This window comes from Dendrobates tinctorius, unplaced genomic scaffold, assembly GCF_039654945.1.
Source record: "Dendrobates tinctorius isolate UK_male_01 unplaced genomic scaffold, ASM3965494v1 ptg000022l, whole genome shotgun sequence".
Classification (NCBI taxonomy): Eukaryota; Metazoa; Chordata; class Amphibia; order Anura; family Dendrobatidae; genus Dendrobates; species Dendrobates tinctorius.
Window position 1 is genome coordinate 96,945,853 of NW_027361690.1, and position 25,936 is coordinate 96,971,788.

Sequence of the window (25,936 nt, forward strand, 5' to 3'; positions counted from 1 at the left end):
TTTATGGCGGGTTTTTATGTTTGGCAGCTGTCACACGCTAAAAGACACTTTTTATTGTAAAAATAGTTTTTGCATCACCACATATTGAGAGCTATAATTTTTCCATATTTTGACCCACTGAGTCATGTGAGGTCTTATTCTTTGCGGGACGAGTTGACGTTTTTATTGGTACCATTTTCGGGCACGTGACATTTTTTGATCGCTCTTTATTCCGATTTTTGGGACGCAGAATGAACAAAAACCAGCGTTTCATGAATTTCTTTTGGGGGGTGCGTTTACACCGTTCCGCGTGCGGTAAAATTGATAAAGCGGTTTTATTCTTCAGGTCAGTACGGTTACAGCGATACCTCATTTATGTCATTATTTTATGTTTTGGTGCTTTTATGCAATAAAAAAAATTTTATACAAAAAATAATTATTTTTGCATCGCTTTATTCTGCAAGCTATAACTTTTTTATTTTTTCTCTGATGATGCTGTGTGGTGGCTCTTTTTTTGCGGGACAAGATAACGTTTTCAGCGGTACCATGGATATTTATATGCGTCTTTTTGATCGTGCGTTATTGCACTTTTTGTACGGCAGTATGATAATAAATCATTATTTTTTGCGTCATTTTTTAAGGGGTTCGCTAAAGGGGTTAACTAATGGGTCAGTTTTATAGGGCAGGTCGTTACGGACGCGGCGATTCCAAATATATGTACTTTTATTGTTTTTTTTTTTATTTCCAAAAAATGAATTTATTAGGGAATATTTTATTTTATTTTTTTTTTTTAATGTATTAAGCGATTTTTTTAAAATTATTTTTACACTTTTTTTTTAACTTTATTACATTGTCCCAGGGTGGACATCACTGTCCTGTGACAGATCGCTGATCTGTCACATCACAGATCACTGTGACAGATCAGCGCTCTGTCACAGGCACTGCTGCAGACTTCCTCTTGCCTGCGCTTTGCAGGCACTGAGGAAGCCAGCTCCATGCAGGCCCCCGAAGGCCCCCGTCGCCATCTTGGATCCGGGGACCTGCAGGGAAGGAGCCCCCCGCAGCAGCGCTGCACATTGCGCTGCTGTGGGGGGCTCAGGGAAGCACGGAGGGAACCACCTCCCTGCCGATGCTTCCCTTTACCCCCCGGTACACCGCGATCGTGTTTGATCGCGGTGTGCAAGGGGTTAACGTGTCGGGGGCGGTCCGTGACAGCCCCTGACACATTGTGCTGGGTGTCAGCTGTGATAATCAGCTGACACCCGGCCGCGATCAGCGGCGCTCACCACGTGGGTGCCGCTGATAGCAGTGATGTACTATCCCGTCCCTGGGAAGTCCCAGGGCAGAAAGGGGTTAAGAGATTTTTTTGAGGCATAATGATCCAGTTTGGTTTTCAAGAGAAATCCACGTCAGAGTCTGTGTGTTTTTATGACCAGGTTCTCAGATATGACATGTTACTTCTTATTTTTCTGTGATGAGATTCTCATCAATAATATTAGCAAATACCTCCAATTAGGAACGTAGTATAGTTTTTCTGATTTACGTTGTCCTCGTGCAGACATTGCAGGACCTTAGGTATCCATGGTTACGACCACTAGCAACCAGCTGTCACTATAACAGTGGTCGCAAACATGGATACCTTAGGTCCTGTAATGCCTGGAAAGAGAAATAGGATCTTGGAGATGCAATACTCCTTTGACCTTTGTATTAATCATTTGAAGGAGTTGTCCAGGTTTGGCACAGAAGTTGGCAGTCACTGCAAGTTGTGAGAATTCACTAGTCTGCAGTCACATGCCAAACATGGATAACCCCTTTAATCCTCTACTCTTTGGTATTTTTGGTCTTGTGGGCGGGCCTCTCAATGACTGACAGCAGTATTTGTATAAGTCTGCATGCAGAGATAGCTGTCAGTCACTGATAGTTCTCTCTGAAAACTATAGATCAGTCTGCTCAGATCCCTATGCTCTATAACATGGAGCCTGCAGATTGGATTGCATTTTATGGTGACTGGTTCCCTTTAAGTTACACTAACCTGATCCCTTCACATGGATCAATGAATGAACTGAGTGAATTTTTGCCTGGTGTGACTTACAGCCTCATTGAATGTCCATTTTTCACGTATATGTTCTATGCTTGGTTTTCACAGATAGAACACATACCCATTATAGTAATACCAAATGCACAGGACGAAAGCACACAAAATAGGCAAGGAGCATGATGTTACCAGAACATATGGTCCCCTGTTATCTATTCTTTCAAGTGAAAGTCTTAATTTCAATTTATAGCACTAGTAAACTCGTATATAATATCCCATCAAAAAAATAAAAAATAGAGCGCTAAACTTACGGTAATATAAAACTAACTTTATTGCAAATAGAAAAGTAAAGATACAACAGAAAAATTATACTCCCTTTTGAAAAAACTATTACAAAACACGCGTCAGAGCGCTTCCTCCAGGTCATGTGCAGTATACAGCCACTATGGGTAAGCACTTTATTGAGTCTTTTTTAGTTTTACTTAGTCCATTTGCAAGGCATTATATGGGGGTGACTATATAGTACCAGTGTGGTCTGATGTGTATTTAACCCCCCATTATTGCAATTGGGTTATGAATATACAAATATACCTGCTCCTTGGACCATTTATAATAATTATTATAGGTTATTTGTATAGATAAATACTCACCTTATATTTACCTATATACAGTATATATAGAGTTCATATAATACTCTGCACATAACTTGGGATGTTTTTTATGGTTGTCCTATTAACCTGGTCCTATTGTACTATTGGTAGATAATTTTTCTGCTGTATGTTTACTTTTGTGATTGCAATAAAATTAGTTAGATATTGAGTTTAGTGCTCTATTTTTCTTTTTTGGTGGGACATACCCATTACAGTCTTTTGGGCTGTTCACATGGCTGTGTTTTTTGTAGACCATGTGTCCATGGAAAAATCACAGAGACATGACTGTTTTTTATCAGCATGAAAAGGATGAAAAGTAGCAATACAAGTCTATGGGTCTGAGAAAATCACACACATGGCCTCAATGTGCTGTCCATGTGCTGTCCGTGATTAAATGGATTGTACACTACTGGTATAAACCTTTCTGAATCCCTATGTTCTCCCCCAGTAAAATAACACTTATGCCGTTCCAGCAGTTTTGGCACTGGCCCGCCCAGGGATTGCAAGACATTGTTATGTTACGTGATCACTGTGGCCAATCAGCACTGACTTCACTCTCCTCTCCTACGGACGTAATTGACATCCGGCTGCTCTCTCACTTCCTACGGATTTTTTGATTTGTCCAAAGGAGGGGAAAATGATGCTGGCACTCATTGGCAGCACGGATCCACGTGACATAACAATGTCAAGTGATCCCCAGGAGAACCAGTACTAACATCGACTGAACGGGTCCGGAGGTGTGTAGAGGTGTTATTATTTTACTGAGGGGAAACTCGGATCCAAAACACTGAGGACACTTGGACCATTTTTATGCACACGTGAACAATCAAGGATGAGGCTTAATTGTTGGCTGGACACACATTTTACAATTGTATATGGTTTTCTTTTGTGTGTACTATCCAGAGTATTGTCTCACCGAATAATATTGGCCGCAGCCTTCCTCTCCTGGGCCAGAAGCTCCGGGTTGTGGATAACTTCCTCTAGGAAGCTAATGACTTTGCTCTTCAATTGCAGGTTTGTCTCAAAGTCCTAGAGAAGACAGAAACCACTTATAAAGCCATGAGCATTAACCAGTTCATGATCGGACCATTTTCAGGTGTTATTATACATGCACTTTTTTAAAGACATTTTTTCTTGTTCAAATATTCAATTCATTTTTGCCAATTTCTTTTGCGACACATGGAGGTAATTCTTAAACTTTTTTCAACAACCTTAAAGGAGTGGTGGAAACATTTTAAATCACTTTCTCCAGCCTGTTAAAATTACATACACACACACACACACACACCGTATTTTTCGGACTATAAGACGCACCGGACCACAGGACGCACCACAAATTTTGGGGTGGAAAATAGCAGAAAAAAGATTTCTTTAAGATGGGGGTCCGTCTTATTGTCCAAATTTAAGGTATCTTACCTGAGGGCCGACAGTGGTAGAACAGGGTCACAGGAGGCATGGTCCCTTCCTCAGGAAGCTGGCAGCGGCAGAAGTGGGGCAATGCTGCAGTCCCGGGGTGCGAAGCTGCAGGTCCGGTGTTGGCGGTGAGACAAAGCATGGAGCTGGGTCCCTTCCTCAGAATGCCTGCAGCAAAAATGTGGTGATGCCGCAGCCCGGTGTCCCCAGCGAGCAGAGCTGAGTGCATCACCAATTTCACGGTGGCTATTTTCATGAGGTGGCACGGGCGCAGATTGAGTTCTCAGTGGCTTCAGGAAAATGGCCGCCGTAATCTCAATCTGCGCATGCACGGCCTCCGGCAGCCATTTTCCTGGAGCCGAGGGCCGCAGAGATCTCAATCTACACACATGCCGCCTCGGCTTCAGGAAGATGGCCGCAGGGAAACCGGTGATGCACTCAGCTCTGTTCGCCGTGGACACCGAGCCTCAGCATCGCTACATTTCTGCTGCCAGCGTCCTGAAGAAGGGACCCTGCTCAGGTGCACTCCGCACTGTCCACCACCAACACCGAGCCTCAGCATCGCTACAGCATCGCCACACCTCTGCCGCCGCCAGTTCCGATGTTGCACCACTGCCGCAACCCCCAGTAAGCCTGCATTCGGACTATAAGACACAACCCCCATTTTCCTCCCAAATTTTTTGGGGAAAAAGTGCGTCTTATAGTTTGAAAAATACGGTATATATACAGTATATATATATATATATATATATATAACACTTAAACAACACAATGTACTAGGATGTGTTTCCTTTATTTTTTTGAGCAGTATATATACCTAATATATAAAGCTCAATGTGGGTGTGTATGTATGTGTGTATGTGTGTGTGTTTGTGTGTGTATGTCCGGGATAGGCATCCGCACCGTCGCAGCTACAGCCACAAAATTTGGCACAGTCACACGTCTGGACCCCGAGAGTGTCCTAAGCTATGTTGTGAGGCGAAATTTTAACCCTGCACGTTCCCATTCACCAAACAATTTTGCCTCTATCTACATAATGGGGAAAAAGTGTGTGTGTATCAAGCCCCGCCCCTCATTATGATGTCATAATGGTTGCCATGGCGACGCTGATATCATAGGTTGCAAGCCCTGCCCCTCATTATGATGTTATAATGGTTGCCATGGCGACGCTAATGTCATAATAGGTTGCAATGGCGAAGATGCTGTCACAATGGATGTCATGGTGACGATGATGTCTTAATAGGTTGCAATGGTGACGGTTATGTCATAACGGTTGCCATGGTGATGATGATGTCATAATGGGTATATGGGCTCGCGAGAGCGTGACGTCATCAGCGGTGTTTTGTGCTAAGCATTACTGGGACCGGAAGATGCCGGGAGCGTGGTGAGAGGAGAGAAAGAGTCCGGGGGCCATCGGGAGGTGAGTATATCACTATTTTTTATTTTAACAGAGACTCTAGAATACCCAATGCGATAGAATCGGGCCACCATCTAGTATATATATGTGTATATATATATATATATATATATATATATATATATGACATATTTATTTCAATTGGAGAGTAGAGATGGGGTAGAAACAACAATTCAGACTAGCAGAGTTTCTTATTTCATAGTGTCATTTTATTTATGCCTTTGTTTCTATTTTTTTTTCATTTATTTTGTACACTGTGCCCACATAAGGTTTTAACAGACCTTTGGGGTAACATATTAAAACTTTTTTTTTTATTACTGATTTCCCCTGTCACTGTGGCTCTTAAACAGGACCCAATTACAGGGAAATTTCAGCTGCCTGCCTGACTAGCAAAGCCTGCTAGATCTTCTAGTACCCAGCAGATCCTGCTCCCTTCCTCTGGGTCCAGAGGAGGAAGAACAGTCAGTGATTCTTAATCTACATCAAAAATGCTGTGTATACAGAGATCAAGAAGGTAAACATGGTAATAAATAATGTTTATCTTCTGTCTGGGAAGTCTAGCTGTATGTCACAGCCAGCTCCTCTCCCCAACAGCTGCAGGATATTGTGCAAGCTGCTTAGACCACATTGACGTTTTAGAATGTTCAACGGGTGAACTGAAGTCAAAAATAAATTTCATTCTAAATCCCTATCTATTTAGTGTCATTATCAAAGCTATTTTCTAATATACTTGTATTTAAAATTCCCTACCGTTCACTAACTGCACTGTCTAACTAACTGCTATTCTATATACAGTATATATTTTTTTTATTTCTTGTGTGATGATGCTTTGTTTGAGAATCTCAGCGCATGACTGGATGCTCAAACAAAGCATCATCACAGCAAGTAGTAGAGGCTGCAGTCACTGCCACAGCCCCCTCCCTGAAACGAAGCATCATTAATGACACTCGCTTCAGGGGCTGAGCTCGTCTCTGCTGTGTCCCTCCCTGCGAGCTGTGAACTGTGCGATCTGCATAGTGACAGTATTCACTCTGTCATAAGGTATAAAACTAGAACTCAACTTTAGGATATTGAGTTGAGTGCTAGGTTTATAACTTATAACTACTTGGTTTGGGAACCTAACCTTTAGCACCATTACTTAAGTTGTGCTCACGGTGTTTTTCCTTCAGTGTTCACTCTGTCTTCAGCTCAGATCAGTAATAATCAGCTGACAACAGAGCGGTGTCAGAATACCCGGCATGCAGAAGACCAACCGCTACCCCAACAAGTGACGTCACCGGTCTCATGCATGCCAGGTATTCTGACACCGCTTTGTTGTCGGCTGATTATTACAGATTACTGATTTATTTCCTAATGTGGTTTTGAAGAGTTCTTGAACAGTTTTTTCTCCCAAACACGATTTTTTTTGCAATCTCTGAATAGCCAGTACGTAGTTTAGAGAATTTTCAGGAGCCACTTCAAAGAAATGATATTCACACTCATCTCCCACCCCCCAGGCAGTTTTCAATACCCGAAACAGAAAAAAAAATCTTAAAAAACACTGAACATATAAACCGCGGTGGTTTATAAGTGTTTTCACAATAGAAATGAAAATGAAGACTCTTTCAAACGTTTATAACGTGACCTTTTTGGAATTCTTTGGAGTAGACCTGCTCCAAAAAAACTCTATGCGCATGCCCTTACAAACTCCTCAAGAGATTGCACTCACTGCTGGATCCTTAGTTAACTAATTCTATAGTCAGTAGTCTGCAGGGAAACAAAGAGCCTGTAAATGCCAGATTGGGCAAATTTGTTTGAATGAAATCTAATTGCAAATTTGATTTTCAAAATACCTGGATTTAAAAAAACCAAACAAAAACAAATTGTCCCGATGTGTCCATATCCTTTATTTTATTGCAGAGTCCATCCATTACAGGTAGTGGAGAGGTACAGGACAAGAGTATATACAAATGAGATATGATTGGATTTTCTATACAGTACACTGACTAGTGAGGGCTTTGTCATATAGGATCTTGGCACGTACCTGGGCATGTTTGGAAACCCAGTGTCTCAGGACATTGAGTACACGGTTTGTTGCCGCTCTTCTGATTACAAATTCTTTGTCACCGTTCCTCTGATCTGAAGGAAATCCTGCAACACAAACCACATACAATAAATATCATATATCCTGCATTCATATATACTGTATCTAACGTGGTGCCAAAGACAAAAGAGTTCTTGGACTTAGAATCTGGGATTCTATAAATGGAGCTTTCCTTAAACATTTTATCTAATCTGCTTTTGAGTCCTAATATTTAAGGGATTCTCTATAACCTTAGATACATTTCAAAAGTTTATGATTTTTAAAACAAGAATCAATGATACACAAAGACCTCATCTTATCATTAGCAGGCTTTTTTAAGTGATTTTCCTTTTTTTTTCTCTTGTGGTATTTGTTGCCATTTTTTGCAACAAATTTTATAAAATGTTACTATGATTGGACTTCTATACAGTGCCTTGCGAAAGAATTTGGCCCCCTGGAACTTTTCAACTTTTTCCCACATATCATGCTTCAAACATAAAGATACCAAATGTAAACTTTTGGTGAAGAATCAACAACAAGTGGGACACAATTGTGAAGTTGAACGAAATTTATTGGTTATTTTAAATTTTTGTGGAAATGCAAAAACTGAAAAGTGGGGTGTGCAATATTATTCGGCCCCTTTACTTTCAGTGCAGTAAACTCACTCCAGAAGTTCATTGTGGATCTCTGAATGATCCAATGTTGTCTTAAATGACTAATGATGATAAATATAATCCACCTGTGTGTAATCAAGTCTCCGTATAAACGCACCTGCTCTGTGATAGTCTCAGGGTTCTGTTTGAAGCACAGAGAGCATGATGAAGACCAAGGAACACAACAGGCAGGTCCGTGATACTGTTGTGGAGAAGTTTAAAGCCGGATTTGGATACAAAATAATTTCCAAAACTTTAAACATCCCAAGGAGCACTGTGCAAGTGATCATATTGAAATGGAAGGAGTATCATACCACTACAAATCTACCAAGACCCGGCCGTCCCTCTAAACTTTCATCTCAAACAAGGAGAAGATGAGGGGGCGTGGCCTGACTGTCCCACAGACCAGTCGCACTTCATAGGGACTCCTGCACTGAAGTGACTTTATCAAGATTTTACTGCCTCTGAAGTGCCACTTTTTGGTCCCTGTGTGGAGAGCCCACTGTACTCCACACTAGGAGGTCATTGCTGCACTTTTTATGCCCGTTAATCTCCCCAGACTGGTGAGCGACCGGAGTGGTGGGAGCAGCGCGGTGAGGAGACGCCATTTTGGAGATCTGCCCTGGAGTTGAAACGGGACTGTTTCACAGAGGTAACACTGCAGAGCACCGCTTTCACCCCTACTCCTGGTCCCGGCTGATCTGGATCTGAGCCCGGGGCTGGCGCGGACTGTGCAGTGCCGTGTCTGGCGGTCTCTCGCATCTTCCGCCTTCAGCTCCTGTGTGGGGAGGCTCCGGTGAGGACCGGGACCTGCGGTCGGGCGCGGTGTTGAGACCGGCCGCCTTGCCTGCTGCGGCGCTTTGCGGCTCCCCTGCTCCGGCGGTGGATTCCAGCTTGGGGTGCCTCCGTGGAGTCGCGGTGGCTCTGAAGACTTTACCGCCAATTCCGGCGCTATCTTAGATCCTCTCCTGTGGCTGGATGTCTGTGTTTTGTTGGGCTACGGGGTGAGACTGTGTGTTCCCCCTCTGTCATCCTTTACCTGCAATTTTCCTCCTGCTACCTCCCGCTGCCCCATACCCAGTATTACCTGCTAATATCAGCTCTTATAAACGAGGGACATATAAGCAATATAGAAGGCCTGCTGTGACAACGGACATATTGTTTATTCAAGCAGTGAAGTGCTATTCCTTATAACTCAATACTCAATATATATATATACTCAATATATATATATACTCATATATATAAACTCAATATAGCTCAATACCTCCCAGCTTGCCTATTCTTTCTGCTTAGCTTCTCTTGTTCAAGTGATTCCAACAAATTCATCTGAGCCTACACTTTTTCTTACTCCAGAACAAACATGGAAAGTGCTCCTATTCATTTATCTCTCATTAATGCTCCTACAGCGACACCTAGTGTCCATTCCTTATAACTTGTTCTAACTACAAAATATGTACAGATACATTTTCCTTCATTTGTCCAAGTTGTGAATACAGCTACTCACGTTATAAGAAGCCTCATCATGGTTAAATCACAAAAAGAACGTGAAAAATTAGCAAATGAAGCGATTGTAGACGAACAGAAAAAGAATACCCATGGAGAACTTGACAAATATCTTAAGAAGAAAATTGATTCTTCCCACACTCTGTCAAAACGTGCCCTTAAAAAATCTATCTCTCTCGATAATATGGACTACTCGGATCGCAGTGGAGCAGACTCTGATAGCGATTCCGCTCTGGAAGATGCAGCGCCTATTTCCAGAGCCTTTATGAAGAAATTAATGGCCCAGAATATGAAAACTCTTCTGGCTGAGCTGTCTGGTGTGCGTGCGGATCTCCAACAATTGGGGCAAAGGGTGGAGGTGCTCGAATCATCCACCACAGAGACAGTTGATGCTTTAACCGGTCTTCAAGAGCAAGTCCTTAACCAACAGCACCATCTCAATGTTGCTCTGTTGGCGGCGGAGGATCAGGAAAACAGGAGCAGGAGGAAAAACATTCGCATAAGAGGCATTCCGGAGTCCTTCGCACATGAAGCCTTAGAGAAAGTAACCAGAGAAATTTTTGCCAATCTCTTAAGCCAAAAAAGAACTTCTACAATCATAATTGAAAGAGTTCATCGTGCACTGAGACCTAAACCAAAAGATGCCGCCAAGAGATGTCATTTGCGGCATTCTAAGCTATGTCGATACGGCAGCCATTCTAGCAAGTGCCAGAGAACAAGAAAAGATTATATACGATAATTCTCAAATTCAGCTATTCCAGGACCTTGCGGCCTCCACCTTATCGAAAAGACAGATCCTACGTCCCCTTCTCTCCACCCTAAAAGCCAAGAATTTGGCGTATAAATGGCTTTTCCCTTTTGGTCTGGCAGTCAATGCAAGAGGTCAACAGATTGTGGTTCGCACTCCAGAGGACCTGCCAAATTTTTGGGAGTCACTCGATATCTCCCCAATTGAGATCCCTTCTTGGATGCCTGTGGACACCAGCTGGAAACTTCCTTCGCTTTCCAAACCACAAGAATGGTTCCTAGTGAAAAAACATGCATCGCCGAAAGTCAAGAAATATGATTCCAAGAAACACCCTCCATGAAGAATCAGTCTTCTTGGTCTTACTTTATCTGATTTTTTCTCGTGCTTTTGCTCTTTTTGATATATAGGATCTATATGGTCCATATTTTCATTATGCTGTTATACTTTATAATGTCATGATCTTTATTCGTCATTCCCATTTTTGGTTTCCCTACAAGACATGTCGAGCGGGAGTAATCGGGTGAGTTCAGGGTCCATCACTGTAGCTTCTTTTAACGTTAAAGGGCTTAATTCACCTGCTAAGCGAAACCAAATTCTTTCGCTTTTAAAAAAACAACACGCACAAATTGTTTTCCTACAAGAAACCCATTTCAAAATTGGTAGAGTCTCTAACACATCCTTTTCCTCCTACCCCATATGGTTTAATAGTTGTAGTACGTCCTCCTCTAAGGGTGTTAGTATAGCTGTGAGGAAAGGCCTTCCTTTCTCTCTCAAGGATAGCTTGTGTGACCAAGAAGGCAGATATATATTTGTTAAAGGGACGTTAGCTAACACAACAGTTACTTTTGCTAACTTATATGCTCCTAACAGTCACTAGGTCCATTGGATTAACAAAACGCTTTAAGTACTGCACTTATTTAAGGAGGGATTACTGATTGTGGGAGGGGATTTTAATCTTACTCTCAACCCTGAATTAGACTCTTCTAGCGGCTCATCTCCCATTTCCCAAGGTTTAAGAAGGAGTCTTCTGCACAAGATGAATTCCTTGCATCTTATAGATCCCTGGCGTATTCTACATCCCACTACTAAGGATTACACATTCTTTTCCCCCCCGCACTCTTCTTATCACCGAATTGACCTCCTCTTAGTTCAATCCCAAGCCCTGCGCTTAATTAAATCTGCCGATATAGGTTCGATCACAATCTCTGACCATGCCCCAATCTTTATTGATATCACCATTAATACCCTACCCCGTCCAGCAACGTCCTGGAGATTAAATGAATCTTTATTGGACACCCCACAGAATTTCCAAAACATAAAATCCATCATCTCACGCTATTTTGCAGAGAATATCACAAAGGGCATACTCACACCTAATATCTGGGAAGCACATAAGGCGGTTCTGAGAGGCGAACTCATCTCTATTGGTTCTTTTAACAAGAAAAAAAGAGAAAAAGAAATGATGTCCCTGTTACACCAAATTGGTATCGCAGAACGACTCCACAAAAAGTCTGACGCACTAAAGTTTCAGCAAGACCTCTCCTCCCTCCGCAGTAAGTTAAAAGACCTACTCAATGTTAATTCTGCAAAGATGTTTTTGCACTGTAAACATAGATGTTACGTTCATGGGAACAAGAGCAGTAAGCTCACGTCCCGTTTACTCAAAAACCAAAACGGTAATAAATTTATAAAACACATTTATACAAATTCTAATGCGAGGGTGGACAGGTCTGACGAGATTGCAGATGCTTTCAGACTTTATTATGAATCCATTTATAATTTAGACCAGCCTGAACCCATGAAGGACCAAGTAACCGCAGTGGAAAGGACCCAGGAATTTTTGTGCCCCCCCCCTCCCTCCCGTCCCCTCCCACCCCCTCACGCCCCCTCCCACCCCCTCCCAAAAGTTGAACCCGATGATTACTCAGCTCTACTCTCCCAAATCCCTCCTCAAGAAATTAAGGACACCATACAATCAATGGCGAATAATAAAACTCCAGGCCCTGATGGCTTCCCTGTGGGTTACTACAAGAAATTGTTGGACTTGCTCCTCCCTCAGCTAGTTTCTCTCTTTAATGCATTTATTACAGGAGAAACCCCATCTAAGCAGACTCTAGAGGCTCACATTACTGTTATCCCTAAGGAGGGGAGAGATGGCGGCTTGTGTGGTAATTACAGACCTATCTCGCTGCTTAACACAGATATAAAATTATGGGCAAAAATCCTTGCTTCCAAAATTAATATTGTTCTGGACTCTCTGATCCATCCTGATCAGGTTGGCTTTGTTAAAGGCCGTGAAGGTAAAGATAATGCCACGAAAATTCTCTTAGCCATTTCCTACGCAAGGCGCTCTGGTTTTCCTCTGACTATCCTATCAACTGACGCCGAGAAGGCCTTTGATAGAATCAGCTGGCATTATATGGTATGCACCTTACGAAAGTTTGATTTTCCCCCTCCTTTTATCGATGCCATTATGACTCTTTACTCTGCCCCAACTGCTAAGGTCAGAGTGAATGGTTTGCTGTCGGACTCCTTCGCGATTGGAAATAGCACCAGGCAGGGCTGCTCTCTCTCCCCTACCCTTTTTGTGCTGGTGATGGAGACCCTGATTCAGAGACTAAGACAGGAAGCGGAGGTTAGAGGTCTTATAATAGACCAATCCGAATTTAAGACTGCAGCCTTTGCCGATGACCTCTTGCTCCTTGTCTTGAACCCTGAAACAGCCTTTCCTAGGCTTCTGGCCTTACTTGAGGAGTTTGGAACTGTTTCCAATTTCAGGGTCAACATGGACAAATCCGAAGCTTTGAATGTCTCGGCGCCGGATTTGGTTGTTTCGAGACTTAAACAAACCACCCCTTTTAAATGGCCTACTGAGAAGCTAAAATACCTTGGTGTGATTTGCCCTACCTTTCTTGGATCGGCAGGATTAATATAATCAAATCCTATATTCTCCCCAAAATTTTCTACCTTATGAATATGATCCCTATATCTCTCCCTAAGTCATTTTTCTCCTTTCTAAATAGACTGATATCCAAATTCGTATGGAGAGCTAAGAGAGCTAGACTTCCCTTTAAAATCCTCTCCCTACCAAAAAATGCCGGAGGCCTTGGCCTGCCCAATTTCAGGGCGTACTACCACTCAATTCACATAGCCCGGAGGCTGAACCTGGTAAAACCTAGACCGGAACGCAAAACTTCTAACCTTGAACTTGCTTTGTTGGGTAAGAAAGCGGAGATCTATCTGTGGACCTCTTGTGTCCCCCCACCCCACTCAATAGATGCAATAACAAGTAACACTTTAGCTATTAGAAGAGACCTTATCCCGAATAGACTACCGCTGTGCCTGTTTCTAGATAACATCCCTTTAAAAATTATCCCTTGGCTTACGGACTCGAATTATGTTGATGCATATGGTTTGTGGGAAACCTTACCTAATATGCCTATCTCGCATCTTCTCTCTAATCAAATTCAGCATGTGGATACATGGCCTCAGGAGGCCAATAAAAGACCGCGTGACTTTTTACAAAAATACCACTTACGACATGTCATCTCAAGGTTCAAGTCCGAAGTCATACATTACACGGATTGGCTCTGGCTTGAGCTCCTTCTTAGGTTAAAATCCCTACCTCCTAAACTTATCTCTAAAATATACGTCAACTTTATTTCTCCCTCCGCTCATTTCAAACCAATTTATCTATCCTCATGGGAAACAGAAATTAAATTGTTTTTGTCTCCTCGTGAGACAAAACAGATTCTGGGTAATTCACACGGTTTTTCCAGATGTGTTTTGTTACAGGAAAACACTTTTAAAATTCTTTCACGCTGAACCCCTGAAAGGCTCCATCATTTAGGCCTTTCTGTTTCCCCTATCTGTTGGAGATGTTTGGATTCGGTTGGCTCCCTTTTCCACATCTTCTGGCAGTGCCCAAAAATTGCTAATTATTGGGACGAAATATTTAAATACATTCGTCAGTTGGGTTTAATAAAAAAAAACTTAACTCCCCAAGAAGTTCTGCTGTCTCTTCCCACTAAATCATATAACCCTAAGAAACATGAATTGCTCCCTCTATTGGTGGCTGCAGCTAAACATCTGATCTCGTTACATTGGAGACAAACGTCCCCTCCTTCAGTGAGTGAATGGATAACTAAAGTTCATGATATTCGTAGGATGGAAGAATTGTCCAGTTGGGACTCACGTACACATGACAAATTCCTTACTATTTGGCTTCCCTGGCTTCGCTTTACCTCTGCGCTCACATGATTCTTGCGCTCCTCCCCCATTAATCTAATTACGCACGTCTTTTTGTGTTGCCCTAAGCCGCAGTGTATGGACCCGAACTCTTAGTTTTATTTGCTTCTCAGTTTAGCCTTCCTGTTGCTCGGCTCACCCGCCATGTTCTTAACTTTGATTTCATTGACTTACATGGTCCAATATGTCTCGACTCTGTAAATTGCTCTGGTTTTCGGGGTTACATCCCCCGGAGCTGTTGATCTAAGATTTATTGCCTATTTCTTTGTACCTGATAGTTGTAATGTTTGAGTTACATTCATTTATTGACTTTCGTCCGCTAATACTTCAAATTATTGGGGTTTTGATTATCCCTCTGATCCTTTATTGTGATTTGTCGCAGATGAAGATCCTGGTTGTGTTATTTTTCTTGTATTCTGAAAATTCTAAATAAAGAATTTAAAAAAAAAAAAAAAACAAGGAGAAGACTGATCAGAGATGCAGCCAAGAGGCTCATGATCTCTCTGGATGAACTGCAGAGATCTACATCTGAGGTGGGACAGTCTGTCCATAGGACAACAATGAGTTGTACACTGCACAAATCTGGCCTTTATGGAAGAGTGGAAAGAAAGCCATTTCTCAAAGATATTCATAAAAAGTGTTGTTTAAAGTTTGCAACAAGCCACCTGGGAGACACACCAAACATGTGGAAGAAAATGCTCTGTTCAGATGAAACCAACATTGCCAAATAATATGTTTGGCGTAAAGGCAACACAGCTCATCACCCTGAACACACCATCCCCACTATCAAACATGGTGGTGGCAGCATCATGGTTTGGGCCTGCTTTTCTTCAGCAGGGACAGTGAAGATGGTTAAAATTGATGGGAAGATGGAGCCCAATACTGGACCATTCTTGAAGAAAACCTGTTGGAGTCTGCAAAAGACCTGAGACTGGGATGGAGATTTGTCCTCCAACAAGACAATGATCCCAAACATAACGCAAAATCTACAATGGAATGGTTCACAAATAAACGTATCCAGGTGTTAGAATGGCCAAGTCAAAGTCCAGACCTGAATCCAATCGAGAATCTGTGGAAAGAGCTGAAAACTGCTGGTCACAAACGATCTCCATCAAACCTCACTGAGCTCGAGTTGTTTGCCAAGGAAGAATGACATTTTTGCCCAGTCTCTCGATGTACAAAACTGATAGACACATACCCCAAGTGACTTGCAGCTGTAATGGTGTCAAAAGGTGGCGCAACAAAGTATTAAGTTAAAGGGGGCGAATAATATTGCACGCCCCACTTTTCAGTTTTTGAATTTCCACAAAAATTTAAAATAACCAATAAATTTCGTTCAACTTCACAATTGTGTTCCACTTGCTGTTGATTCTTCACCAAAAATTTACATTTGGTATCTTTATGTTTGAAGCATGATATGTGGGAAAAGATTGAAAAGTTCCAGGGGGCTGAATACTTTCACAAGGCACTGTGTATAGTAGTAGATCCGTCCCTATCTTATAGAATCCAATGACCAAATATATATCTATAGATGGATACTATTATACAAGTAATACTTTATTGTAAATACTTGAAAATAATTTATCACATTGATTTTTCGTGGAATAAGTGCATAATTATTGCATCACCCCAAAGCGCCAAAATAAACATCGTCTGTTCTCTGAGGATTATAGAGACGGGATATTCAGGCCAGACAGGGGGGTATTTTTGTCATTTAACTGTGAGTTTTAGGGCAGGTTTACACGAGCATATAATAAAATCGTTCAGAGTTTCATCCAGAAAAGTGGGACGATTTTTTTTACAGCAGCTATTAATCATGTTCAGTTTCTCTGTAAATCTGTAAAAAAAAAACATGCATGCTGTGGCTCCATACAGCATCAGATTTTTTTTTATGGAAGAAACTCATGAGCGCTGCGATATTTTTCACAAGTAGATTCGGTCAGTCAAAAAAAATCGCTCATCTCTAGTGCCCCATTGAATAATACTGGCCCGAGTGAGGTTGGTGTTTTTCATGGGCAGCACTCAGACCGAAAATACGGTCGTGTGAACGAGGCCTAAAGAGTAAAAATAAGTTCTATTAATAATTATATAAATTAATATATCAATTAAATAAAATTCTATCTCTACATTAATATATCCATTAGGTGGTTGATCCCCTGTACATGTTTATCAAAAAGTCCAAAATTGACAGGGAATCAAAAATATATTCAATCCAATCTCCATATTACGTCCATATCAGTATAACTAATGGAATTCCTAATATCACTGCTGAGATCAAAATTCACAGTTCTTATTTTTTTCAGATTTATGGAATCATTATTTTAAAGTATTTACAATAAAGTATTGTTTTTATAATAAGTATCCCTCTAGAGATATAAATTCTATAAAATGACAGCATGCGGGTTGATAAAACTTGTGTGAAGTCAGGTGCTCTTTTTTTCTTTTCAGAGACGAAAAATCACATGATCCTTTAAAATGTCGCGTTCGAGCCTTCAACTGCGCAAAAATAAAATTTCTCAGATTCTCCACCACACTAAGGTACTGGAACACAACTGTGCAACTATTATGGGATATTTCAAAAAGTCACAAAAGATGAATTTGGCTAAAATATTTGAAAAACCATGAACATAATGCCAAACATAAAAAAAACTGCAAAACCAAGTAGAGTTAACTTAAAATAAAAGCACAAATTAGATAAATGAGGGACAACCATAAGAGTCACTATAACCATTTTTACACCACAAAGACAATGCTGAATGGAGGCCACGTCGTTCTCACAGTATTTCATTTATCAATTAAGCACTTTAAAGAGGGGCATCAATAATATGTCCTAAAAGAATGACATTAGTGGGTGCTAAAAGCTTGTATTATACAGCTCTAGAACTAGAGTTTAGTGGGGTCATTTAGTAAATCTGGCAATTGGCTTATTTAAAGGGAACCTCTCATCCCCCCAGGGTGTTTTTAAGTAAAAGAGCCACCTTTAGCAGCACTACGGCTGCACTCTGTGAAGGTGGCTCTTATGTTTCTGACCCCTAGTAAGGCTGAAATACATACTTTTATAAATTCTTGATTGACGGCTCTAAGGCAGTTGACACCGGGGAGAAAACAGACCTCCCGGACACAATAGAGGTATGGCGGGGAATTTATACAAGTATGTATTTCAGCGTTACTAGGGATCAGAAACATAGGAGCCACCTTCACAGAGTGCAGCCTTAGTGCTGCTGAAGGTGGCTCTCTTACTTAAAAACGCCCTGGATGGGTGACAGGTTCCCTTTAAGAGGAGCATTGAAGAACTTATCCAAGACTTAAAATGTACCAAAATGAGGAAATGCTGCAAAATGAAAAAAAATCCTATACTGACCTATTAATTCAGCCGTTAATACTGCAATTGTAGTGATGACATACAATACAGACACTTATATACAGTATGTCAAGACTACAGGACAGGGGAACGTCCATCCGGGGGGGGGGGGGATCACCCGGGCAGCGGCACTGCAATGCTGGCTAAATTAATAGATGAGAATGAATCATTTTTTTTTTCATTTCACAATGTTCCCTGCAATCTGTTTAATTTGAAATATATAATGATTATGTACAGGGTTATCTAAGATACATATATGTGATACTAATATACAGTAATCAGCACAACTATTAAAAATTACCAGTTTTATAAAATTATGGTTTCTCTAGCTGAAGTAATACAAGTCTGGCATGCAGAAATCTCATATCTCAAAAATTGCCTTTAGCTCGGAGAACCATCAAGTATTTTACATCAAAATCCCTTTAAAATCTATCTGTTTAATAGATATGCATTAAAAAAATCTCATTGAAAACACAACTAACACAAATGACCAAAATATTATTATTATTTATTATTATAGCGCCATTTATTCCATGGCACTTTACATGTGAGGAGGGGTATAAATACATAATAAAAACAAGTACAGTAATCTTAAACAATACAAGTCACGACTGGTACAGGAGTAGAGAGGACCCTGCCCACAAGGGCTCACAATTGTCACGCTCGCGACTTGGCTGAGTGGTGCGAACCGGGGGGTTGTGGCCCCACTGTGCCACAAACCAGACTACCCTGGAAGGGGCGTAACTACGGCAGCTACCTCGGTCTTCACTGGAGCCTCTGATGGTGAGGTCAGGCTTGTGCGGCAGGTAGCTGCCGAGTGCCACTCCAGGGTGGTGTCTGGCTGTGGCTACTGTTCCCACTCGGGAACAGGACGCCTGGACAGGTGCGAGTGACAAGCAGGCTGAGACACAGGGCAAGCGGGCACGGCTTGAAGACACAGGGCAGGCGGGCACGGCTTGGAGACACAGGGCAGACTGGCGTGGTATAAGAAGGGACAGGTAGGGACCTGTTCACACAGCAGGTGCAGGTGTAGGCAGGAGGGAGTGGTGTATGTTGGAACAGGATTTGGACCTGTTCACACAGCAGGTGTAGGTATGGATATAGGCAGGAGTGCGGAGTAGGCGGAGCCGCAGGAGTGCAGAGTCGTAGGAGTGCGGAGTAGAGCTGAACCACAAGGTCTGTGAAGAAACTGCAGCAAGAAGCTCTGCGGGGGCAGATGCACAGATGGAGCTGCACGGGTGCAGATGCACAGACGGAGCTGCGCGGGTGCAGATGCACAGACGGAGCTGCGCGGGTGCAGATGCACAGACGGAGCTGCGCGGGTGCAGATGCACAGACGGAGCTGCGCGGGTGCAGATGCACAGACAGGGAGGACACAAGGAAAGACACAGCAGGGAAGGAAGCCACAGACAAGGAGAAAGGGAGACTAAGGAAGGACAGAGTACAGACAAGGTACTGGGACCAAGACTCGAGGGCCAGGATATTCAGCCTCCTGGCAGGCAGGCAAAGGCTAAGAGTATTCCTACAGAGAAAGAGATACACAAAACAGGACCTGGCTTCCTCAGCAGCAAGTTACTGAGTATAGACATTGCACAGGCCATGTTCCAGTGGGTGTGGCGGAACTAAATTGTCAAGGGCTCTAGGTAATTGGTCAGGGACAGATTAGACAGGTGCCCCCTGACTGCATAAGAAACAGAGAGTTCTGGCGCCGTCCCCCTGTACACGCACAGCCAGGAGCCATGCAGAAGAGCAGAGGCACAGAGCATAGGACTGGCAGCAAACAGAATTCACAGCATGACTCGGAGCAGTGAGTAAGTTGATGTGCGGGGGATGGGAGGCCATGCAGTGATGCCAGCAGGGTTGTTACAACAATCTACAAGGTATGGGTGAGGATACAGTAGGTGAGGGTAGAGCTGGTTGCACAGGGGTTTGGTGGATCGGTGGTTACTGTAGGTTATAGGCTTGTCGGAAGAGGTAGGTCTTCAGGTTCTTTTTGAAGGTTTCCATGGTAGTCGAGAGTCTGATATGTTGTGGTAGAGAGTTCCAGAGTAGGGGGGATGCACAGGAGAAATCTTGTATGCGATTGTGGGAAGAGGGGATAAGAGGGGAGTAGAGAAGGAGATCTTGTGAGGATCGGGGGTTGCGTGCGGATAAGTACCGGGAGACGAGGTCACAGATGTATGGAGGACACAGGTTGTGGATGGCTTGGTATGTCATGGTAAGGGTTTTGAACTGGAGTCTTTGGGTAATGGAGAGCCAGTGCAGGGATTGACCGAGGGACAAAATATGGGGGTTAACCCCCCGGTATAAACAAAATGGCATAGTGCAGACTCAAACGTACCTTCCAAACTAAAAAATGGTCAATCCCTCAAAGGCCAGATTACCCTATATAAACCTATAGTTATACCTGCCTGACCGGGGAGGTTGGCACCCTAAAATGATAACGACAGTGGCACACCCGCTCCTCGATGTCTGCCTCTATAAATCCCTAAGATACCCTAAAAAACTTGCATGTCTAATTATCTTTTTAAAATGCCATCATTATCAGCCTCCTGAGGAAGCTGGGTATGGGGAAATGCATTGAGGCAAGCATGAAGCAATGGAACTAGCATCACATATTTAAGTACCTTTCCATTTCTATTTGATCCTGTGTACCCGCCAAGAGTACCTGTCCTCTAATCCCTGTGGTTTGCATTATATCAGCTTTTTTAGGGTACCCTAGAGATTTATTGGGGCAGTCATTGAGGAGCGGGGCGACACTGACCCCAATAGTTTGGTTATTTGTGTTAGTTGTGTTCTCATTGGGATTTTTTTTAGTGCATATCTATTAAACTTATACTTTTTAAAGGGATTTCGGCAAACAGATATCCTCAGAATATTCTGTAAGACGACATTTGTAAATAAGATATTTTCACAGAAACCAGACGCCGCCATCTTTTTCACACATAGCAATATCCTTGAAAATGAATGATTGTTTCTAATTTGCTCATACATGGTTTAACTATTACGGATGTGCTTTATTATATTGGATTGGTTATGCTTAGAAAAACAATGGACGTGCGCCAGAATATTGGCTTGAGTACTGCACCCTTTGGGGGGGTAAGTCAGATTGATCCCTTTCTCATATTCCTAGAGATCCCTGTGTACATAGCTTTCATCTCTTCTCTTTATTTATCAATTCTTACATGTAACTCTTATTATAAATAAATTACCTTTTAATCGAAGATCTGATCTTTGCTAGAACAGTTTTTCCACATGAATACATTAGCTAAGTGCAAAAAGTACCAGTGACTTGTCTGGTGCCATCATACCTTCTGCATGGATCCATCACTACGGGTCAACCCTTACTTCACCCCTCACTCTATCTGCTCTGTGGCACAGAATCGAGCACTTACCTGCTGTCGCTAAAGACATGCGTCTGTACGTTTCCTTGGTGGGAGTACCCTCATTAGCTCCAGCTGTTGCTATAGCAAAAGCAGAGGCTGCGGATAGATTGCTGCGACTGCTGTCATGTTCCCGGCAGGAAGTCATCACAATGCCGTTATTATATGAGAAGAGAGTAAAGTCTGTACAGAAAAGCACGGGAAGTGTGAATGACAGCATGACACATCATGAATAATCCAATTACCCCATGCAATCTACACCTGCCTCATTTTATGACTTTCGGCGGCAGTCACCGCAAGCTGAATATTCACAGACTACAGTGAAGGACGCTTTAAAGCGGCCATATACAATTTCCCTCTTGACTCAAACAGTCATAATAAACGGCTCACTCAGTTGCGGAGTATAGGTAATTGAGTACTACAGTGGCATGTGAAAGTCTGGGCACCCTGGTCAAAATTACTGTTATTGTGAACAGTTAAGCAAGTTGAAGATTAAATGATCTCTAGATTACACATTTCCTTTGTATTTTAGGGGGAAAAAATATATATTGTCACTTTTTACATTTTAAAAATTACAAAAAGGAAAATGATGCGGATGCAAAAGTTTGGGCACCCATGGAGATTTGTTCAGCAAGCCACAGGTGACACAGCAGCGCCGTTTTTTTTCTTTTCACTACAATATATTCAGACATTAGATAGCCTATTATGGTTATGGCTTGATCACTATCATCATTAGGAAATGCCAGGTGATGCAAATTTCCCAGTTTTATAAAAACCAAGCCTCCTCTAACCTTGTGCCAAAAAACAGCTGCCACGGATGGGTCCTTCTAAGCAGCTGCCTAGCACTCTGAAAATGAAAATGGTGGAGGCCCACAAAAGCAGGAGAAAGCTATAAAAAGATAGCAAAGTGTTTTCAAGTTGCCCTTTCCTCAGTTTGAAATGTAATTAAAAAATTGCAGTTAACAGGAACAGTGGAGGTCAACATAAGGCGTGGAAGACCAAACAACATTTCAGTGAAAGCAGCTTGTAGGATTGCTAGAGAGGCAAATCAGAACCCCCCACTTGACTGCAAAAGACATTCAGAAAGAGTTAGCAAACTCTGGAGTTGTGGTACATTGTTCTACTGTTCAGAGACACCTGCACAAATACTGTATGGCTTTCATGCAAGAGTCATCAGAAGAAAACCTCTCCTGCGTTCAGGGTTGAGCAAACTTTTACATGCCACTGTAAATGCATGGGCAGCCAATGTGAATAATTTTAAATATATATATATATATATATATATATACAGTGGGGAAAAAAAGTATTTAGTCAGTCAGCAATAGTGCAAGTTCCACCACTTAAAAAGATGAGAGGCGTCTGTAATTTACATCATAGGTAGACCTCAACTATGGGAGACAAACTGAGAAAAAAAAATCCAGAAAATCACATTGTCTGTTTTTTTTTCATTTTATTTGCATATTATGGTGGAAAATAAGTATTTGGTCAGAAACAAAATTTCATCTCAATACTTTGTGATATATCCTTTGTTGGCAATGACAGAGGTCAAACGTTTTCTGTAAGTCTTCACAAGGTTGCCACACACTGTTGTTGGTATGTTGGCCCATTCCTCCATGCAGATCTCCTCTAGAGCAGTGATGTTTTTGGCTTTTCGCTTGGCAACATGGACTTTCAACTCCCTCCAAAGGTTTTCTATAGGGTTGAGATCTGGAGACTGGCTAGGCCACTCCAGGACCTTGAAATGCTTCTTACGAAGCCACTCCTTCGTTGCCCTGGCGGTGTGCTTTGGATCATTGTCATGTTGAAAGACCCAGCCACGTTTCATCTTCAATGCCCTTGCTGATGGAAGGAGGTTTGCACTCAAAATCTCACGATACATGGCCCCATTCATTCTTTCATGTACCCGGATCAGTCGTCCTGGCCCCTTTGCAGAGAAACAGCCCCAAAGCATGATGTTTCCACCACCATGCTTTACAGTAGGTATGGTGTTTGATGGATGCAACTCAGTATTCTTTTTCCTGCAAACACGACAAGTTGTGTTTCTACCAAACAGTTCCAGTTTGGTTTCATCAGACCATAGGACATTCTCCCAAAACTCCTCTGGATCATCCAAATGCTCTCTAGCAAACTTCAGACGGGCCCGGACATGTACAGGCTTAAGCAGTGGGACACGTCTGGCACTGCAGGATCTGAGTCCATGGTGGCGTAGTGTGTTACTTATGGTAGGCCTTGTTACATTGGTCCCAGCTCTCTGCAGTTCATTCACTAGGTCCCCCCGCGTGGTTCTGGGATTTTTGCTCACCGTTCTTGTGATCATTCTGACCCCACGGGGTGGGATTTTGTGTGGAGCACCAGATCGAGGGAGATTATCAGTGGTCTTGTATGTCTTCCATTTTCTAATTATTGCTCCCACAGTTGATTTCTTCACTCCAAGCTGGTTGGCTATTGCAGATTCAGTCTTCCCAGCCTGGTGCAGGGCTACAATTTTGTTTCTGGTGTCCTTTGACAGCTCTTTGGTCTTCACCATAGTGGAGTTTGGAGTCAGACTGTTTGAGGGTGTGCACAGGTGTCTTTTTATACTGATAACAAGTTTAAACAGGTGCCATTACTACAGGTAATGAGTGGAGGAAAGAGGAGACTCTTAAAGAAGAAGTTACAGGTCTGTGAGAGCCAGAAATCTTGATTGCTTGTTTCTGACCAAATACTTATTTTCCACCATAATATGCAAATAAAATGAAAAAAAAACAGACAATGTGATTTTCTGGATTTTTTTTTCTCAGTTTGTCTCCCATAGTTGAGGTCTACCTATGATGTAAATTACAGACGCCTCTCATCTTTTTAAGTGGTGGAACTTGCACTATTGCTGACTGACTAAATACTTTTTTTCTCCACTGTATATATATATATATATATATATATACACTCACTGGCCACTTTATTAGGTACACCATGCTAGTAAGAGGTTGGACCCCCTTTTGCCTTCAGAACTGCCTCAATTCTTCGTGGCAGAGATTCAACAAGGTGCTGGAAGCATTCCTCAGAGATTTTGGACCATATTGACATGATGGCATCACACAGTTGGCGCAGATTTGTCGGCTGCACATCCCTGATGCGAATCTCCCGTTCCACCACATCCCAAAGATGCTCTATTGGATTGAGATCTGGTGACTGAGGAGGCCATTTGAGTACAGTAAACTCATTGTCATGTTCAAGAAACCAATCTGAGATGATTCGAGCTTTATGACATGGCGCATTATCCTGCTGAAAGTAGCCATCAGATGTTGGGTACATTGTGGTCATAAAGGGATGGACATGGTCAGCAACAATACTCAGGTAGGCTGTGGCGTTGCAACGATGCTCAATTGGTACCAAGGGGCCCAAAGAGTGCCCAGAAAAAATTCCCCACACCATGACACCACCACCACCAGCCTGAACCGTTGATACAAGGCAGGATGGATCCATGCTTTCATGTTGTTTACGCCAAATTCTGACCCTACCATCCGAATGTCGCAGCAGAAATCGAGACTCATCAGACCAGGCAACGTTTTTCCAATCTTCTACTGTCCAATTTCGATGAGCTTGTGCAAATTGTAGCCTCAGTTTCCTGTTCTTAGCTGAGAGGAGTGGTACCCAGTGTGGTCTTCTGCTGCTGTAGCCCATCTGCCTCAAAGTTCGACGCACTGTGCGTTCAGAGATGCTCTTCTGCCTACCTTGGTTGTAACGGGTGGCAATTTGAGTCACTGTTGCCTTTCTATCAGCTCGAACCAGTATGCCCATTCTCCTCTGACCTCTGGCATCAACATGGCATTTCCGGCCACAGAACTGCCGCTCACTGGATTTTTTTTCTTTTTCGGACCATTCTCTGTAAACCCTAGAGATGGTTGTGCGTGAAAATCCCAGTAGATCAGCAGTTTCTGAAATTCTCAGACCAGCCCTTCTGGCACCAACAATCATGCCACGTTCAAAGGCACTCAAATCACCTTTCTTCCCCATACTGATGCTCGGTTTGAACTGCAGGAGATTGTCTTGACCATGTCTACATGCCTAAATGCACTGAGTTGCCGCCATGTGATTGGCTGATTAGAAATTAAGTCTTAACACACAGTTGGACAGGTGTACCTAATAAAGTGGCCAGTGAGTGTATATATACAGTATATATGTGTAAACTACAAAATGTTTGATAAGGAAGGATAAATATGTTGCAGTCTATAATTGTAATTTCCTTATTTTAACTCTTCTAGAGCATCATTTCTTTATAATGCTATGTCGTCCTGATCTGCTATTAGGAATTTAGGTATAAATTGACAATTGGGTGTTACCAAGTGGGGGTGTTCCTACACAAACTGACATCATTGAATCACTGCTGACGATGCCAGACTGTGCAGTGATACATCCCTTTTTGATAAGGGAACACCTAGAAGTAAAAATCTTGGATTTTTGGGAATCTCAAGATGGATAGACATTAGTGATGAGCGAGCATG

The 25,936-nt window shown here is 42.4% G+C and overlaps 1 protein-coding gene across 2 annotated transcripts in view; it reads right to left on the reverse strand.

Moving 5' to 3' along the window:
* Window positions 1-25,936, reverse strand: part of RASGRF1 (Ras protein specific guanine nucleotide releasing factor 1) — a 127,017-nt gene that overhangs the window by 23,706 nt on the left and 77,375 nt on the right. For both annotated transcript variants that reach the window (XM_073569009.1, XM_073569008.1), the window contains exons 17-19: window positions 21,468-21,638; window positions 7,518-7,624; window positions 3,581-3,693 (exon numbers count right to left, since the gene is read on the reverse strand). In XM_073569009.1, the coding sequence (XP_073425110.1) occupies window positions 3,581-3,693; window positions 7,518-7,624; window positions 21,468-21,638 (391 nt within the window). The remainder of the gene's footprint in view (window positions 1-3,580; window positions 3,694-7,517; window positions 7,625-21,467; window positions 21,639-25,936) is intronic.